Consider the following 19,116-nt stretch of genomic DNA (forward strand, 5'->3'; position numbering starts at 1 on the left):
GTGATATAAAGACTTTCGGGGTCGCTTAAAGGCAGGCAAATCGGTGAATGTTCAAGGGAGGTTCGGTGAGATGATAGAGGAGCTTATGCAGCATGAGATGATAATGCAAGATCTAAAGACAGGAGCTTACGCAGGATACGATGATAAGGCAGCATCTAGAGGTCGAGATGCCAAACAGCGGTCCAATCGCAAGTGATAAGGCGAGGAAAGCTCGAGGGAAGCTGTACGTACATCACGGCATGAAACTTAGTAGGAAGTACTCGTGTTGATCAAGAGAAAATTGTTGATTACTTTCGCGTATAAGGCTCCCCTGCAGCTTTGTCTATCGAATTATGGATTTTGCGTAAGTTCAGACCTACTTCTTCTTGATGAAAGACTCTAGAGATTGACTTTAGGGTTCGCATGGAATGTTTAAGGCGAAGGTGACGGACGGAACCGATCAGCAGTTTAAGGTGTTGTCAAGAAGAGCTGAACAAGGAAAACCCGCAATGATCGACGAGACGAGGAGTGGGATCCACTTTCGTAACTCTAGAATCTCAGTTGAGTTTCGCGGGACCTTAGAGGAAGGCGCAAAAATTTAACGGCAGATATATTGTAGGTCACTTTACGACAATTCGAACAATGAATGTAAGCCAACAGCACGGGATGATCGAGACAGTGTATCCACTGTCCAATGATTTGGACTGCGGCGCGAACTAGGCTTTTAAAGTTAAGCAACCAAGTTCAAGCCATTGAGAACTACACAGTCTGTCTTTGATAACCCAAGTCCCCAACACACCAAATTAACAATTCAAGAGTTCAGATAAGTCGAACAAATTAAAGATTCACATGAAAATGTGTAATATCTCCAGTGATAAATCTTGAACTTTCTAATTCGACTATAAAGCTACGTAAAAGTGTTTTAAAGAATTTGATGTATTATACAATAACCCTTATTCAATCCAAAAGTATAAACCATGGCTTGTTATTTGGATGGAGTATTGACAGACTATTGAATACACTGGGCTGAGATGGATGAAAGTGATGTAATATTCAGCTCCCTTGAAATCGGATGAGCCCGAACTCAAGAAATGAATATTACTTGAATTACTATGTATCCTCCAATCACGGATGGAATACATCGACGCATGAAATTTCACATATCGAAGCAGTCGCAAGAAGGGACTTATCGTGCATCTGTAGCTTCAGATCACCATTGACTTATTCCAGGGACCTGGAATCTTTCATTGGCCGATAGCAAAGGAATACAGTGAATGCAGATAACCCTGACCCTATTATCAAAAGTCATTGACAGGAACCTAGAGTATAATAGCCGTGGCACGTTACTTTGCGCAAGCTGAATATCAAGCTTTATCAGATGCTGCTCATCGCATACACACGGACTAATACGATCACGTATAACACTAAGCATACCGTGTAACTAGGTGGGCTAGCTCAGTAGGAGCTAAACCCAACTCAGGTCTAGCTTTTCTCGCTTCCGTTCAAAAGTGAATCAAAAATCTTTTCAAAGTTTCAAGTTTGCGAAATCTGGCAATCACACACCGCTCAGCGTCCTCAGCTTTGATTCAATCGGTTACAGCTCAGAGTGAGTTAGTTGAGATTATACAATATGTGCATGGAGTGATAATCTACAGTGATTGACGAGTTAGGCCAGCGAATTTTCTCGGCTTCCCATGACAGCCGTCGGTTGCCACACAAATTCGTGAACCAGGCCGCGATAACAAGATGAGCTGTCATTCCGAAGTTTCATTGTCTTGTTAGAGACCCGGACTGCAGACTTCCACGAAGAACTGTTTCTGGTGCACGTTAAACCTCTAACCGACCTTTTGGAAACTGATAATTATCTCGGAAGCTCGGAAGTCTATTTTAAGTTTAGCTCTAGTAACTAGAAGATGGTTCATGAAAGCTCTCAAACCTCAAGGCTGTAAGATGTTGGCCAAATAATGCTCCAATCGTCATTATGTTTGGCGCAAGAGTCACTTCGCTCTATCAAAAAAGAAAGAAGAATAGTGATAATCAATCTAGGAAGGATGAGCTGTCACAGTGCTCTAAAGGTCGAGCTACGCTACGAGAAGAGCCACACATTGTATTCATTGCAAGCATACCGCTACTTGCGAGATGACGAAACTTTGAAACGAATAGCAGTGAGCTAGTGCAACAAAATTCTTGGAGGTAGTCTGTCAACGATGGTGCGGCTGAAATCCCGATTCGGATTCATGATGCTGAGTGACACTACCAGGTCATTTGCTGGTGGCAAATAAAATATAATGACAATCCTTTTTTGAAGCCAAAGACAACTTTATGATTTCACATGCTGGCAATAAGGGAGGCAAGACTGAAAAACTGGCATAACTTCATTGAATTGGTATTTTGATATAAGATATCTAGCCCTTTGCGGCACCGGCCTTGATCAATAAGATGTCTACACAGAGTCAGCAATGATTCAAAATCAGAATTGAACCTAATCTTCTTACCTCCGTCTTCGACAACGTAATCTTTGCCCTTAGTCATAACCTTTCCTTTAGCCTTGATCTCAGCTTCATCTCCATTGAATTCCTTGAGCACGTTAAAGTTATATACGATAGCTTGAATGAAAGTCTTCTCGAAGTCACCATGAATGACACCTGCAGCTTGTGGTGCTTTGGTACCATTTCTGATAGTCCATTGACGGACTTCATCTGTACCTGTAGTGAAGAAACTTCCGAGGTCCAAAACCTTTCTCATGGCGGTGATAATCTTAGGTAAAGCGGATTCAACACCCAAGGTCTTGAGTTCCTCCTTGGCTTCTTCTTCAGTCGCGAATTGGGTTAATCTCTCCTCAAGGCAGATGGAGATTGGCATAATTGGATCACCAGCTGCGTGCTCCTTGATCCATTCCATAACCTTTGCCAAATGCTTGTTCTTCTTTCTGATGTAATCCTTCTCACTCAAGTTGATAAGGTACACGACTGGCTTGGCAGTCAAAAGGAAGAGAGGGTTGATGCACTCGATCTGTAAGAAATGAAGTAAGTATATAGTTTCATGTATCATTCAAGACAGTGATGGAGTATCAAAGTATCAGAACGGGTTTTTTCTCTCAGAATACACTCTGCATTTAATGCGAGGTACTCGACGAGCTGGGATTATTCAGGCCTCATGGCCCTTTGTCATCATTTAAGGATTTATGAAAATGTAGAAAAAATCGAGCACATACCTCTTTCGGTGACCAGTTACCCTTTCGAACATCTTTTCCATCGTTAAGCATAGCCAAAACCTTTTCGATAGTGGCTTCCTCCTCTCTGAGCTTCTTCATCTCGAGTGATTGACCACCTCTTCTAGTCAATTTCTTCTGAGCTTCGAGTGCCTTCTCAACAAACTCGATATCCTTGATACGGAGCTCATCACTGATAATGGTCAAATCGCGGACAGGATCAACATCTCCTTCAATGTGAATAATCTCGGCATCATCGAAACAACGGACAACTTGAAAGATGGCATCGACAGCACGGATGTGGGACAAAAATGCATTTCCAAGACCTTCACCCTTGGATGCACCTCGAGTCAAACCGGCGATGTCGTAAATTGTAAGATGTGCTGGCACTCTGGACTTAGGGTTGTACTTTTCGCAAAGCCAGTCGTATCTGTCATCAGGAACAATAACTCGAGATTCTTCAGGATCGATGGTTGCGAAAGGAAAGTTCTGGATGTTGTTAACGTTGATACACATGATCGACTCGGGGCTCTGAAACTTACTGCGGGGTTACCAAGGGAGCACTTGGTAATAGCTTGAAAGAGTGTTGACTTGCCGACATTTGCAAGACCGACCTATTTTTAAAATCAGTTCATGTCTTAGACAACTAGAATGAAGAGAGAAATACAATTCCACTCTTCAAGTTGTTACCAGGTCTACCCAGTAACGCCTTCTTCTCCTCGACGACTTTCTTTGGAGGCATTCTGCTCTTCTTTTTTGCGTAAGACCTCTTTTGATTTATGAATAGAACCGTACAGTTAAGTAGGCTCTTGTTGTATTTGTTTATAAAAGCAGAACTTGCTGCTGTGGTGAACAAAGTGGGTTGATAAGAAAGAGAGATACGTTGAAGAGGTAAGAGAGACGTCGTGATGGTGGGATGAATGCAGCCAGCCTTGTGCGGACCGCGAAAATGGAAATTTGTATGGAGGTGAAGGGACGAATTGAATTACTCAAAAAATCTTTCGTTTGAAGTTTCTTGTGTGCGCGCGCTGGAAAATTACCCAATAAATGAGGGGTGAGGATTATTGAGATCATGTGATCACGTCCATTGATCGGAATCAATCTTCGCCGTCGATAATGGGGCGACTTAGCTAAGCAGTACTCTTGATTGGCTATTGACAGCAAAAGTGGAGCCCCTCCAATCGTTACGCGAACGGATGGCTAGACCTATGATGATATACCTTGTAGATACAAGTGTCACCCCGACAGTCAGGTAAACCTTCAACTTAATCTCGATAATGAATGCCATAATTTGGATCTGAATCTGAATCTGATTCATGTTCAAGACAAGGAAGCAAATAGGGGATACCGAATAAAGTACATACATTCATTGTGGTACAAAGCCAAGGCAATTCATCTTTGGAATATACCATTTCTTGGGTCTTGACTTCTCCAACCATCAAGTTCTTAATTCTATTCATCTTCTTCAACCTGGACAACTATGTCTTCTTCTTCAAGTAAGAAGAGCTCGAGAATTTCTTCTTCCAGTCACAGATCGACACTTTCCCTCCACAAGACTGAAATAGTCATCAATGTTTACGATCTCCTTCCTGTAAGTGTCCATGGAACAACTTCTTAGTTTGATAATTGCTGACACGGATTTCGCGATCAGGCAGGCAAACTTTCTTCAATTCTTTGGAGTTTCGGTACGTCCTTACTTCATAGTGGAATTGTTATAAATGGCAGAGAATACGCATTTGGAGGACACGATAAAAAGGGAAACACGGGAGTGTATTGGCAAACCCCAAGAGTAGAACCGCCCGGAGGAACTTTCAGATGCGAGATTGTCCAAGGATTCACATTCTCTCCTCAAGCTGAAATCGATGCCGTTATCAAGGAGGCTTCAGCTATCTTCCAAGGAACGTCGTATAATCTCCTTACAAGAAATTGCAACCACTTCACAGCATATATGTGCGAGAGACTTACTGGTCAGTCTGGGCCACCATGGTTGAATAGAGCTGCTAGTATCGGAGTCGCATTACCGTGCATGGTTCCCAAACAATGGATCACACCTCCAGACTACGAAACTGCAGATGGGGAGCTTGTTGATGAATACCATGATGAGCAGGCTCTGTTGAGCAGCGCAAGACATAGCATGGATGATGGGCGACCAGATTTAGGCGATGAGACAGAATGGAGTTGTGATGAGGACTTTCAGGCCAGAAAAGGAAAGGGAAAAGATGTTAGAGACACATCAGGCAGAGTAGTTCCCCTTTCAGAGAGGGCACCTACGGCCAGGAGATAAATTGAATTTGGGTTGGAAGGATATATGGGTACAGGCTTTTTCAGGCGTTTTCGGCAAAGGATAAGGAAGGATAGGAAGGACTGGCGCCAAGGGTTCATTTTATGATACCATTTCATGATGCCATGATTCTTCTATTGTACAGATTTACACATCATATTGCAATTATGCACAGCGGTCTTTTTTTACCACCATAATTCCCCTTTTAACCCAATCTTCTTGGTTTCTTACTTCTTGTACCACCAAACTTCAATCTTGTAGCATCCGTAACTTTGACGACCTTTCCTCTCAACCATCTACCTTCTGTGCCCAAAAGAGCCTTTGTAACAGCCTCTCTCCCCGCACCAAATCCTCTCAGAACCAACTCCAACTTGTGGATATCACGACCAATAGCCCTCTCATGAATCTGCGTCATCACCAGTGAAGCCAATTGGAAAGCCGAATCATAGTGTTTCCTCCCCGAATGTCTGAATCCAATGTTTCCACACGATAATGAAATGATCGGTTCCCGGTTTGGTCTTGTGAGTGTGATATGGGTATTATGTCTTGTAGCATAAACGTGAAAGTGATGCGGTTCTTCCTCAACGATTCGTTCCCCAATCAAATTTCCATCCGAAGGAATTGTCGTATCCAGCAAGCCCGGTCGTTTTCGATCTTGCTGGTTTAGCATCATCATGTCTTTAAAAACACTTGTTATGCCCAAGTTTCCTCCTGCTGCTGCGGATCTGGTAGCCTTTGGATTCAGCGAAGTGGATCTAGCAGCCTTAGCTCTAGCCAGGAGACCGGCAGTTCCACCAGTCTTCAGGGTTGAGTGATTGTGAGGTACATAGTCGGGAAGAGGCTTGTTGTCGCCCTCAGCTTTCTGATTTGGTGTACTCGAAAAAGGTCGCAAACATCGGAGGGGTAAGGTTTGAGTGATATTCGCAGATTCGGAAATGGAGGCGAAAGGCGATTGAGCCAGAACTCGCCGTGAAAGAGTCCGACTCATGATTGAATGAATATCGAAATCCGGAGATTCAATATTGCGGGCAGTCTTGGTGGCTTTGATATCAAAATCTAGTCGAAAGTTGAATTCGGACTGGGTTGTTCCGCTTCGCTCACTAACCCTTGCAGCCTTGAAATTTTGTCGATCGGAGAAAATGTTCAAATCGCCGCCATTCAATGATAACCTTGCGAAACCAAATTTATTTCAAGTCTTGTATCTTTTGAAGTAGCTTTTTAATAATTTATACTCTCCTTCTCGGTCAATATGAACGGGCTACGAACAGCGGCGACTAGGACGCCCACAAGAAAACAGATTCATCTGTCGTCAATCGCGAGACCTTCATCCAATGGCTCCACCCTTCGTCGCCAGATCGTTCAACAAAGTCGAAGTTTACAATTTTCTACAGCGGGATCTTCGAGACCTGCGACTCTTTCATATCCTGCGCCTTTACGATCACGATTCCTTCCAGAAGAAATTAGATCTGTAGCATGCCCAGCATCTTCGCGGCATTTCCATGAATGCTCGATACTAGGCAAAGAAAAGAAGGCAAAACCAGTAGATCCAGCAGACCCAGCAGCGAAGGAAGAAGCTACAGAGGAAGAGCCTAGCAAAAAGGAATCTGCTAAAGACTCAGAATCTACTTCCGGGGAGGATAAGACCAAGGAAGAAGGAGAGGGCAGTGAAGGCAAAAAAGAAGGATCCAAAGAGGCCCCTCCACCCCCACCACCCCACGGAGACAAAACTCCATGGCAAGTCTTCACCGAAACCCTGCAAACCGAATTCAAGGCATCAAAAGAATGGAATGAATCTACCAAGCAATTGGCCGAAGGTGCCCATCAATTTACAGAGAACGAAAATGTCAAGCGTGCCAGACAAGCTTTCGAAACTACCACTGGAGCAGTAACCTCGACAACAGGCAAAGTTTTAAAGACTACCGCAGGCGCCGTTGGTAAGGGAGCTGCTTGGACTTGGGAAACTCCAGTTGTGAAGGGTGTGAGAACTACTGTTAATGCTACAGCCAATGTACTTGACAAGGCGACACAACCAATCCGACAAACGGAGGCATATAAGAATGTTAAGAATGTGATTGATGATGGAAGCAGTTCGAGGTATGGAGGATGGGTTGAGAAAGAAGAGAGGCGGAAAGCAAGAGAGTTGCGGGAATTGCAAGAGGGTACCACCGGCAAAATCAAGGAGGTCCCAATAGAAGATCCAAAGTAAGTGATACCTTCACCACATCAATTCCCACATCTAACAATTGCAGCGCTGGAACAAATGTCACCCTGCACAAAGACTCAGCATACAAAGAGGCTTGGAGAGATTTCCGCGACTCAAATCGTGTCATGCAATCTTTATTCTCCATGAAAACCGTCTATAACGAATCCGAAAATCCCTTGATCTCAACTGCCCGCAGCATATCTGATCGAGTTGCTGGGTTCTTCGCCGAGAACGAAACCGCCCAAGTAATTAAGAAATTCCGCGAAATGGACCCCTCCTTCCAAATGGAACCTTTCCTCCGCGAAATGCGCGAATACATTCTCCCAGAAGTTCTCGATGCCTATGTAAAAGGCGACACCGAAACCCTCAAACTCTGGCTTTCCGCAGCCCAATTCTCCGTCTACGATGCTCTTTCAAAACAATACACAACTGCTGGTCTCAAATCTGATGGTCGCATCCTCGATATCCGACATGTTGAAGTCCTGTCGGCGAGAATGTTGGATAATGATATTCCAGTCTTCATCATTACTTGCAGAACCCAAGAAGTTCACGTATATAGAAACGCAAAGACGAATCAATTAGCTGCCGGTATGGAAGATAAGGTACAATTGGTCACCTATGCGATCGGTGTTACAAGAGTGGCGGAAGATGTTAATAATCCAGAGACGAGAGGTTGGAGACTCATTGAGTTGCAGAAGAGCGGAAGAGATTACATATGAGAATCTCCTCTTTATCTCCTACTTTACTTTCTGTCACGGCGTCAGGCTCACAAAAGCTTATATCATCCCTCGTCTATTTCATCACTATCTTGTAGTATAGCGCTTCCAGTCTTCCTCCATAAAAGCAAGTCATCCCTTCATATCTATCTGGGTCCTTATTTCAACCCATCGATCATATAAATTCACAACTCCCCCTCTTGTACATCATCTCACGCTACATCACATTACAACACACAACCAAAACCACCCCCCAGATCAAAAGGAGTTCCAGGAAGCGAGGGACTCACATTTCACCAATTGACAAGTTTCTTGTCAAAGCGTGTGTATTAATGAAATCAAAAAACTTATCTATTTGTTCGTCTCGTCTGAACTAAGCTTCGACGATGCCTTTTAACGCCACTCTTACGATTTTCAATGGACAGTGAAGGGAGAAAGGAGGAGAAAGAAAGAGGGAGGAAGGAAGGAAGCTCGATAGAAGAAGATTCCTGAAGAAAAAACCTTCACACACTGAGGGAGGAAGGAAATTTGTTCATATACTGTACAATTAACGATCAAATCGAATGTATATCGGAATGAATGGAATGGCAAATTAAAAGCTAGAGATATTCATTATCATACATTGTTCTTTGTGCTTTTCTCCTCGATAGCTCGCAGTGTGAAGCTGTCAGATATCTGATACTAAATAGTTTATCTAATAGGTAAAGCTATGGTACAACTAACAAGATATAGCTAGGTAAAGCTATCTTTAAAATATGCTCAAACGCCAGTACCAATACGTGAATCAATATATAAGTATAAAACAGCAATTGCACAACCCAATCCCATGAAAAAGAACCTCGTTATGCGCATCCCACATAACTTCACCTAAACATCATCAGCAAACCTTACACCCCCTTTTCCCTTTTCCTTCCCCCTTCCCTGTGCCTCTCCATCTGCATCTGCATCTCCACCCTCACTTCCCCTCTGCCCTCCACCCCCCTCTTTCTCACTCAAACTCACACTTCCCTCTCTTACCCTCTCACCACCCTCAAAACTCCCCGTTCCATCCATTCCCATCCTTAAATTTGCACCCATGCTTCCACTCCCTCCCTCTCCCTTCCAAGCAGACTCTACAGCGCGACTCCTAATCCTCCACTGTCTCTTCTTCCCCCTCATCAACCCCCCTCCCATATACATTCTCCTTCCTCCACTCACAAAATTCTCAGTCTGTCTCTGTCCCTGCCCCTGCATATCCACATCCCCATCTCCATTCAGATTCAAATTCAAACGCATATTCCTCCCCAACGAAACCGGCGGTCCCCTCTCCTTCTCGGTCTCCCTCTCTGGCATAACCGGTACCCCGACCCCCAAGCCCCCCAATCCCGGTCCTATCAATCCGCCTACCATCGCCATCGGGGTCGGTATTCTTTCTCTCCTCTTCAGACCCCCTCTCTCCTCTCTTCCCTCATAACCCATCCCCTCTCTCGCCGGCGCACTAGCTCTTCTTTTTTCCTGCGCGAAATTCTTCAAGATGCCTTTTCTTTCTCCCGGTCTGGGGGTTCCAATTACAACTCCATCTCCGTTTACCGACGGATATCTAATCAGACTATTCGTGCCATTTTCACTTCCTCCATCTCCCTCCCTCACAATGATAATTGTATCCTGCGAACTAGTACCCGCACCATCTAATTCAAGACTGACACTGTTGCCTCCTGGTTCACTTTTAGAGTGAATTCTTCGGTCTCTCTGAGGAAATTGAGCATCTGCGACTAATTGTGCTGCGGCAGGAATCGTTATATCATCTATCGTCCCACTCTGAACAGAATTGGGTATATCCGTGCAAGATTCCACAATTCCATCTGTAAAACCATCAAACCTAATTGTTCCCGACTCGTTAACATCTGTAGTACTAGTATTCATCTCACTCGTAGCAAAATCCGTCGTAGCAGTGCCATGACCAGCAATCTCTATTTCACGCACCATCCAATCAGCCAGAGCTCAAGATGCGGAGATTCCAGGGAATAGAGAAAAAAGATATCGAAGGAGGAAGGACATACCATCTTCATCACCAGCAGCAACAACAGTACTAACACCATGTTTCTTCAATTTCTTTTCCGCCTTTCTTCTGATACTGTCTTCTTTCTTTCTCAATGACTCTGCTTTCCGCTCTTCCTTGTCTCTTTTTCTCTGTTCCTTGGCTGCCTCTTTGGTTTGTACTTTGACTGGTGTTGCTGACTGGACAGAAGAGGTTTCGAGAATGGGAGTTGGGGATGTGGCATTAATTGGCTCGCTGATAATTCGTGAGGAAGAACCTGATTTTCTTCTTTCTTTTGCTAGTTGTTTCTTCTGTGCTTTGATAATGTCTTTGGGAGAAGAGAACTAGGACCAGTATAGATGGGCGAATCTTTCGAAACGAGTAATGGAGTGAGCTCAGAGGCAGTGGTGATATTTGCAGGCGCTTCTGCGGCAGAAGCTCTAGGTTTTCTTTCCTCAACTGGTTCATTCGTCGAATGTTTTGGAAGTTGAACAAACATTGCACCTCTGGGTAATCCTTTAGGCAGTCCTTTTGGCAAACCTTTGTCCAGTTTCTCCACCTTATCCTGTACATTGCCCTCGATTTTACCATTATCCAACTTACCATTATCTGCCTTACATTTGTTATCGGCCTTCTCGTGCTTCAAATCAGCACTCGTTAGAACTGACTGAGAAGAGAGCATCGAGTGTGTGGAAGAAGGAGTTCGACAAGGATGTTCCTCTCCCCACGAATTTGGGTGATCAAGCACATTCTTTGCATGAATCGGGACGGGCAAATTGCCAGTAGAAAAGAGAGATCTTGGCTGGCTCAAGATTGGTGGGCGAGGTGGACTCTCGGGTGGATGGGTTTTACATGTTTGTTCAATTGATTGGGCTGTAAATAATTTGCGCTGAGGACTGGAAGAACGAGAGGCTGTACCAGGAGGATTAGCATTAGTACAACGAGTAGTGGCAGTGGCTGGTTGAGGGGTGGTAGCAGGCCGATGAACAGGAGTTGGTCGAGGAATTCCCCCAAGAGGCTGCTGCTTAATTTGAACCTCCGAGTTACTTGCGGGGAACTTGAGTTTACTAAAATTAGTAATTTTGAGTTTCGAAGAATCTGTCTTTGAGAGTAGGCTCGCATGATTGAGTTCGTCTGCTTTCCGTTTCGATTCCTGAGTATGTTAGATAAAGCGACCCCAAAATCCTGCCTGTTCGATATGCATTACATAAGTATTTTTGTTAGATGTGCATAGAGTTCACAAAGGTGCAATGTCCATACTACCACACTGTGGTTGGTATCAAGGTTTACCACGGTGATATATAGTAGCATTGGATATATATTAAGTAAATGTTTTAGTGCAAATTCAAACGCCACCTAAGCAAACTTGCTATTTTCCCATGACCTCCCGTATGCGATTCTATATATTCAAAACTTTTGAGGTTTAGCTTGATCCATCACTTACATCTTTTGATTTGCCGCTGGAGTTTGTGCCATTGCCAGTCCCCTTTCCATCGTCCTGTGAGTGGTTGTGATCTTTAACCCCTTTTGCTGCTTTCGCAAGGGTGACCGTCTTGTTCTCGGTAGTGAGATCATTCACGAGAGTTGTATCCTTTTTTGCAGGGCTCTTTGATCTGGACTTTGATCTCGATTTCCTGTCAGAAGGTTTGACGAAGATTTGCTTTGCCCATAGGTCTGCATATCGCCCCTTAGAGTGAAACAACTTATCATGAGATCCTTGTTCGACTATTTGACCATCCATGACAACAACAATATGGTCGGCATTCATCACAGTTGATAACCGATGACTAAAAACAGTTAGCACGAAGTAAATAAGCCTTACGTATAGAACAAAACTCACGCAACAATAAAGGTTGTCCGACCCTTGCACAATGCGTTGAATCCTTCCTGTATTTTTTGTTCCGTCTCTGTGTCAACAGCGCTGGTAGCTTCATCGAGTAGTATGATTTTTGGTTGTTTTAAAATGGCACGAGCAATCGCGACACGTTGTTTCTCTCCACCAGAAAGTTTTACGCCACGATCACCAACTTTAGAATTGTAGCCATCCGCAAATTTCATAATCTTGTCATGAACAGCGGCAGCTTTACAAGCCTCATATACTTCCTCGTCTGTTGCGTCCAAACGAGCATATCGAATGTTATTCATGACGGTATCATTGAAAAGAGTAGGATCCTGTGGAACAACACCAACATGGCTGCGCAGACTATGATTCTGTGTCAACAAGGGTACTGAGTATTCGAATCATCTTCTTACCTGTGCATTGTGATGTCTCGAATGTCTTGACCATCAATCTTGATACTTCCTGATTTGACGTCGTAGAAACGATCCATCAATTTTAACATTGTTGATTTACCTCCGCCAGTCTCACCAACAAATGCAATCGTCTTTCCACCCGGAGCAAAGAAACTAACATTCTTCAAGATCGGCTTTCGCTCATCATAGGAAAAACATACGTCGCTGAACTCAATCTCGCATTTACTAATCTCTAAGTCTTTGGCATTCGGTGCTTCTTTAATCGAGGGCTCTGTCTTGAGTAGTTCAAGAAGGCGCTCGGCATCTATCAAAGAACTAGAGATAGTTCTATATGCGGAAGCAAGGAATGATAGTGGTTCTGAGTTAGGGTTAGTATCCTTGCACATACTCAGGACCTCGACAAAGTCATACCTTGTATCTGACCCCAGAACATAAGCAAGGTAGTGAAATTTCCAACGGTTTGACCCTCATAGACTACCGAATAAGCACCAAGACAGAGTACACCTGTCAGTCCAAAGCACATAATCAGGCTCTTCGCCATGGAGGCAATGTACCAGAACCATTCATAGGCCCATTTGGAGTCAATGTGTTCTTTGATGACTACAACAAGTTAGTCAAATAATCAATCAATCTTGAAAGTCGTGTACGCGGGTAAAATTACCTCCAGAGTAGCGTTCGTTCTCGTAGGGTACCATATTAAAAAGCTAGTACTTCGTTAGTGTCTGTATAAAATGATAGCCATATAGATACTGACGTTAGCAGTCGTCCAACCATCCAGTGACTCTTGCCCCGTTGTCCATTCCTTTCTGGCAAATGTTATGTAGTCCCGGCGTTGATTTGATCTCATGGAGATCAGTTTTACAGTAGCGTACATGTAAGATACAAATGTGACAACCAATACAAGGAACATATAAGGTCCAAAGGCACCGAAATAAATGAACGCGATCACTAAATCGATGATCATCGGGACTACCTGAAAGCAGACCATCTCCATCAAATCTGCCACTGATCTACCTCCGTGCACTACCTGAAAGAGATCCGAGGATGATTTGCTGTCGTGGAAATCGGAAGACAAGTTCATTATATGGCTATGCGCGGCTAAACTGAGTGTTTTGTATGCGTACTGTTCCAAGGGATTCCAGAGCCATGTTCTTATTACTGTAAGGCACGAACCACCATTTATGTACCTTAAGAGCGAGTATAGAAGTACAGGTGTCCAAATATTATGGCTATGATCTAGATAAATAGGTTAGAGAAAGTCATACGAGCTGGGCTTCCAATAGTCCAGACTGCAGTTCGATAATGGCAGGGTGTTGATTTGAAGTCAATTGCAATATTCGAATTGTTGAATATGTTGAATTCCTTCAAAAATCGAAAACTCAAATCTAGTCTGCTAGTCTGGACCATTGGAATCTCCGTTGATGGCCACTAGAGTATTACTTACCGCCCCCAGTATAATTGATTAGGCTTTGGACCATTATACCAAACTGAATTGGAACGAGAAGATTCAAAGCATTGCTTGCCAGTAAAGTGATTGCAACAAGAACAGCCCTGAACTGAAGTATTTTGTGATGTACTGGCCAAACAAAGGGAATGAACATCTAGAAATTGATGATTAGTCTATATGTTCGGATCATAGTCGAACGCTGGGCTCACAGAAAATCCTTTGAGGTAAGTCCACCAGTTGCCGTCTTCCTTAAGTCTTTTTGCGATAGCCTCTTTTGATTTGCGCTGATCTTTCAGATAAGAGTCTTCCGAAGCTACACTCGCTGTATCCGACTCATCTTCTGCATCTTCATTATCTTGAGTTGTCGGCTCACCCGTTGTACCATATCCATTACCATTCAGGGTGGAGCTTTCGGAGCTGGATGGATCCGATGGCTTCTTTAATAGTGATTGACGTTCTGTATCAATGGTTTCGAGAGCTTTATCTGAGTCGCGAATATATAAGTAGATAATAGGTAATGCGATGAGATTGAAGATTCTTATAGCTTGTATGGAAATGAGTATGTAATCGAAAGCCGAGTTGGGCGGCGGAGAAAACACATTTGGTAAGATGATTAGGCAGAGTTCTACACAAAGACCTATGCACCAAGTTCCATAGTATGGATACCACGTAGGAGATTTTGTGTCTCCGAGTGCAATTATTTGAACCAGAAAGACCAAAGTCGATGAGATGAGGTAAACCTAGATTGTCAGTCAAGCCAAATGAATCTGATCAAGATAATGACATGGAAAATCAGAAAAGAGTGAAACCACACGATGTACAAAATGAATCGTACGCTGAAGTCAAATGTCTCCCAAATACCTGTATACTTTAGAGCACTTTTGAATCTTCAGTGTGAATCAAAAACCAAATGATCATGCAGACTATGATGATCATCAATATCCCAATTGATGCTTGACAATCAATTACTTCTTCAGACATAATCTCGGTATGCCAATTTTGAGGGTGTGGTTTCCCGCATTACAGGTTGATGCTCCCTGATGAAAGAAATTTTCCACTCACAACTCGGTCTTGTCCTGGATTCCAGTTTTCCACTGATGACTTGATAATTGCGACAATGATTTCGACAGCCTATCATCACAAACATGTTAGAAGGTCAATATTATGCACCATAGTGTGATTGACATACATATGTTCCAGTCAGACTTCCAATGAAGCATAATATCAACCCACGACGAACATATTGATCCTGGACTTGAGATTTCTCTGCTTGCATGTAGCATACAGTAATACCAAGGGCGATGAAAAAATAGAAAAAGACGAGAGTCGGATAAGCATATCGTAGGATCTTCAGGGCAAACCAAAGCTACGAGGAGATTAGCTGAGCTTCATCAATATTTTTCCAAGTATGTTTTTCGCTGGATTTGATGAGCCGCACTACTCCAAGAATGTCTGAACATCTGGACGTAGCCAGCCTTCTTCCATGTCGCGGGGGGTAGTCAACTGCCGGACTTACGGTTGGTGAAGCAGCGGGAGTCAACATTGTCTCCATGAAGCTTGATGGATCTGAATCCATCAAGTAACGCGAAGTACGAAGCGAAATCTATCGAGATAATGACGAATCAGTTGTTGAAGATGTGGTTTTGCATGCGGGTGAGAACAAAAAATGTACCAATTGCGACATTATACAATGAGAGATTCTAGGACAAGTTGGGCATATATTTAGAAAGTGATGAGTGAAATGTGTTTGTGGAAGGAACGATGTGGTTCTGCTAGATATATATGATAAGATGTAGCGCGCGCGAGGCTCTCCTCCTTTGTGAGTATTCTGAGAACCCAGGAAGGAATTAACCTTTCTTCGATCCAACCATGCTTGAATCATTGAAAGCGTAAATATTGAAACAAGCAATGATGCGACGATTATCAAACATAAAGTACTTTCATTGAACGCTGTTGAAGAAAGGAGTGTTTTGTGGTGTCTTAAGTTATTATATGTAGTAGGTAGTCTACCACAATTTTTGCAATATAATTAACCTTGACATCCATTGACCAGATCCCCTGTCATCGCCGTGTATTTATAAATACCCAGTAGTTGTCTTACGACTCCAGATATTGATTCTGCATCATAATGTTTGGTATGGAATGTGAGCAAAAGACTTCTTACTCACGTATTGCTTATAATCCACTCGTTCATGGAAACTTGGGGCTCGAGATACCAATAGCAGAGGAAGTTTTGAGTCAAGCGCAGGGAAAGGAGGCGAATATGCAAATATAAATATTTCTTACTCACCTGTATTAGTAAGCGTCAATTGGTGCTTACTACCTGAATAGATACAACTAACACTCCGATTATTCCTGTCAGCTGGATCAAATCAAGAGGAGATCGCTCGGGAGTGTAAATTGCATGATTTCCTTGAGGCTCGTGTATAATCCGTAGGGGGGTTTATATGTCGATACTCGGCCTCCAAGCCTTCCCACGCGATTCGGTGAGCTGTATGGGGTTGCAATTGATTCGCGGTACGTACTGTGTATGTATTTGGCAGTTGCGTCTTGGTCAACACCCCCGTTATATGATACAATTGGACAATTGGAGAGAGAATATGGACCAGATGTGAGGTTGCGGTGCATACTAGGTATTAAGTATTGATTCACGAGCAGACGCACGTTCGAAGAAAGATTTCCATTCAACGATAAGGGCGAAACCAATCTACTTCGGGTCTGGGATGTTGAACTTGTCGGATCCTGGATCATTCCCTTGGAAGGATGTTCTCCACGCCACGCCTATGTACTCCGGATATGGCATTCATGGGGTCCTATGGAAGCGGTAACAGCGGTAAATGAATATGAATAGATTGAAAATCACACTCTCTCCATCTGTCGTCTGCTCGCCGACAATATGTGTTTCTATATATGATGTACGGACACCTCTCTTTCCTTGTTGTGCCTAGCGCCGAGCAAAACATCTGAGCACATCCACCATCGAACGTGCATACCGAACACTATGGAATGCAACTCATACAAGCCTACGCCTTGGATTGTCCGTCAATACCTACTCATACATTTGGTCATTGTACCTGTTGATAGGGTGTGGATCGGAGGTGGCAATGTAATGATTCTAGGTACTCAAAGCAAGTCTTAAGGTACGAATATGGCGATGGTTCGGATGGGGCATGCATTAAGGCTATGTGATAGATGGCTATGGGTATAGGGGGGGATGCACATTGGGTAATGTATTCGTATATAAAGATTGGTGAGGGAGTACCTCGAGAGTACCTAGGTAGGGGGGAATATCTAGGTAGGTAGGTAGTTATCATTTGAGGTTTGGACTGAGAAAAGGTATTCGCCCATTCGACGGTACTCGACACTTTGAATATGATATACACCCGGGTCTATAATCATCTATTGACTCCTTTCCCATTCCCTTTCCCATTTCCATTTCCATCTGCAATGGTATGAGAAGATTGCAAAATTTCCAAGGGTTTGGAGTTCGTGTACGGTACTTCCATACAATACCGCATGTATGTAACCTCAGCTATCCTTGCATTTCAGCGGCATGCCCGCAATTAACCAATAGCCGACACGTTTGCCGTTGAGTTCAACCACCGTCTTTTATTTATCACATCATCAATCACTTCATTTCACTCCACACAAGCCTCGAGCGTCAAACTCCAATTCATCCACCACTCCAACTCGCATTCGTGGCTTTCGTCCAACAAGGAACCGGACTAATATCCTCTCTGAATCCAATCAATTAGTTCCTTTCGCGAATGCATACTTGACGAGTAGTTATGATCCATCGATTGGAGTACGCAAATCACTCCTCAACCTGTTGAGGACACATCCGTAGTGTACGAACACCTTCGACTCTCTCCGATGACGACTATGCGATGATAATTATATACAAATGCAATGAAGAACGAGGGAAGCCAAGAAAGAGGATCAACGTCGTCATGATTACCTAGAATCTTCACTCCACTTCACGCGACTGCAGTCGTCGAACATTTGGAGCATACTAGAATTATTCAGGGGCGAGTAATATCTCCCAATGATCGATACCAATATTTATAACCTTGCATACAGCCTGCGGAGGCACACAACCGAATGACTCGTTGGTGTTGCGGTTGCACATGCTGCTCGTTTCTCATGAACAACTATATCCACTGCCTTTGCAGGTCTCTTATCTTGATGATCTTCATCGAGCCCTCCTCCCGCCCCAATCAATTCTACCACAACTCAAAGTCCAATATGGGTTGAATGTTGCTGCTATATTAGTGGTACATATCCTCGGCAGTACATAAGGTGAAGTCAACTGGTCTTGCAATGCGCGAAGTGACAATACTTACAATTTCGTACATTTTCGTCCTCGGTGAATGGTGTATTTCTTACAAGCACCAGCTCATTGACCCAGCCAACAGATCAGAAGCCAGGCCATTGGGATAGCCACCAAGGCCCGCTTCGTGCATACGACCCGCTCGTTACTATTTTGATCTCTTGTATTCAGATAATAATCTCTGGCCAGGCAAATTGGTATTCTACAGATACTACCACATAATCTCAGCTGATTGCTCAGCATCCCAACCTGTGAAATGCCTTTCGTCGCTGCATGTCATCGAAAAGATCTAAGATCTGCACCAATTATCAATGATTTGCGGTACAAAATAGAGATCCCACACCCCACCCGGCAGTTTATGCGATTGGGTTAGTCCTCGGCAATGAGCAGTTTGATTTCGAGCAGACTTTCTCGATAATTGGCACGTTAATGCAAAGCTGTGAGCCACCTGCGGTGAAGATGGCGTTTTATCCCAGCAGTATCTGCATATTTATTCAGAAATGGCACTTGATCACATGAATATTTGCAAGCATTAAGTAAAAAACGCTGGATTGAATGGTGGATGAAGCATCACATCTCCGCCATTGGATGATTGATGCTTCTGAAGCCTAAACTATAGTATCTTTCCCGATGATAGACCCCGAAATCGTTTTCTCCTAGAAAAATTCGAATGAAGTCT

At 43.6% G+C, this 19,116-nt stretch overlaps 5 protein-coding genes across 5 annotated transcripts; 2 read left to right on the plus strand and 3 right to left on the minus strand.

The window, feature by feature from the left end:
* Window positions 1-2,384: 2,384 nt before the first annotated feature.
* Window positions 2,385-3,932, minus strand: EAE98_002430 (uncharacterized protein; the record flags this gene model as incomplete). Its single annotated transcript, XM_038950050.1, has 5 exons — window positions 2,385-2,422; window positions 2,475-2,991; window positions 3,194-3,679; window positions 3,733-3,804; window positions 3,858-3,932. 5 exons carry the CDS (start codon window positions 3,930-3,932, stop codon window positions 2,385-2,387), a joined length of 1,188 nt encoding a protein of 395 aa, XP_038813789.1.
* Window positions 3,933-4,670: 738 nt separating this feature from the next.
* Window positions 4,671-5,474, plus strand: EAE98_002431 (uncharacterized protein; the record flags this gene model as incomplete). The annotated part of the gene is made up of 2 exons (XM_038950051.1): window positions 4,671-4,781; window positions 4,842-5,474. 2 exons carry the CDS (start codon window positions 4,671-4,673, stop codon window positions 5,472-5,474), a joined length of 744 nt encoding a protein of 247 aa, XP_038813790.1.
* Window positions 5,475-5,676: 202 nt separating this feature from the next.
* EAE98_002432 (uncharacterized protein) lies at window positions 5,677-6,459 on the minus strand (the record flags this gene model as incomplete). Its single annotated transcript, XM_038950052.1, has 1 exon — window positions 5,677-6,459. The coding sequence occupies one exon, from the start codon at window positions 6,457-6,459 to the stop codon at window positions 5,677-5,679; it is 783 nt and encodes a 260-aa protein (XP_038813791.1).
* Window positions 6,460-6,720: 261 nt separating this feature from the next.
* On the plus strand, window positions 6,721-8,393 carry EAE98_002433 (uncharacterized protein; the record flags this gene model as incomplete). The annotated part of the gene is made up of 2 exons (XM_038950053.1): window positions 6,721-7,673; window positions 7,721-8,393. 2 exons carry the CDS (start codon window positions 6,721-6,723, stop codon window positions 8,391-8,393), a joined length of 1,626 nt encoding a protein of 541 aa, XP_038813792.1.
* An 864-nt stretch (window positions 8,394-9,257) lies between these two features.
* EAE98_002434 (uncharacterized protein) lies at window positions 9,258-17,138 on the minus strand (the record flags this gene model as incomplete). Its single annotated transcript, XM_038950054.1, has 16 exons — window positions 16,633-17,138; window positions 16,398-16,444; window positions 15,624-15,710; window positions 15,297-15,473; window positions 15,170-15,238; window positions 14,317-14,847; window positions 14,105-14,261; window positions 13,415-13,896; window positions 13,322-13,364; window positions 13,072-13,260; window positions 12,661-13,018; window positions 12,248-12,610; window positions 11,852-12,194; window positions 10,753-11,560; window positions 10,430-10,723; window positions 9,258-10,339 (listed from the first exon to the last, which is right to left on the minus strand). The coding sequence occupies exons 3-16, from the start codon at window positions 15,681-15,683 to the stop codon at window positions 9,258-9,260; spliced, it is 4,956 nt and encodes a 1,651-aa protein (XP_038813793.1). The 5' UTR covers window positions 15,684-15,710; window positions 16,398-16,444; window positions 16,633-17,138.
* Window positions 17,139-19,116: the final 1,978 nt, after the last annotated feature.

This window comes from Botrytis deweyae, assembly GCF_014898535.1.
Source record: "Botrytis deweyae strain B1 chromosome Unknown BDEW_004, whole genome shotgun sequence".
Taxonomy (NCBI): Eukaryota; Fungi; Ascomycota; class Leotiomycetes; order Helotiales; family Sclerotiniaceae; genus Botrytis; species Botrytis deweyae.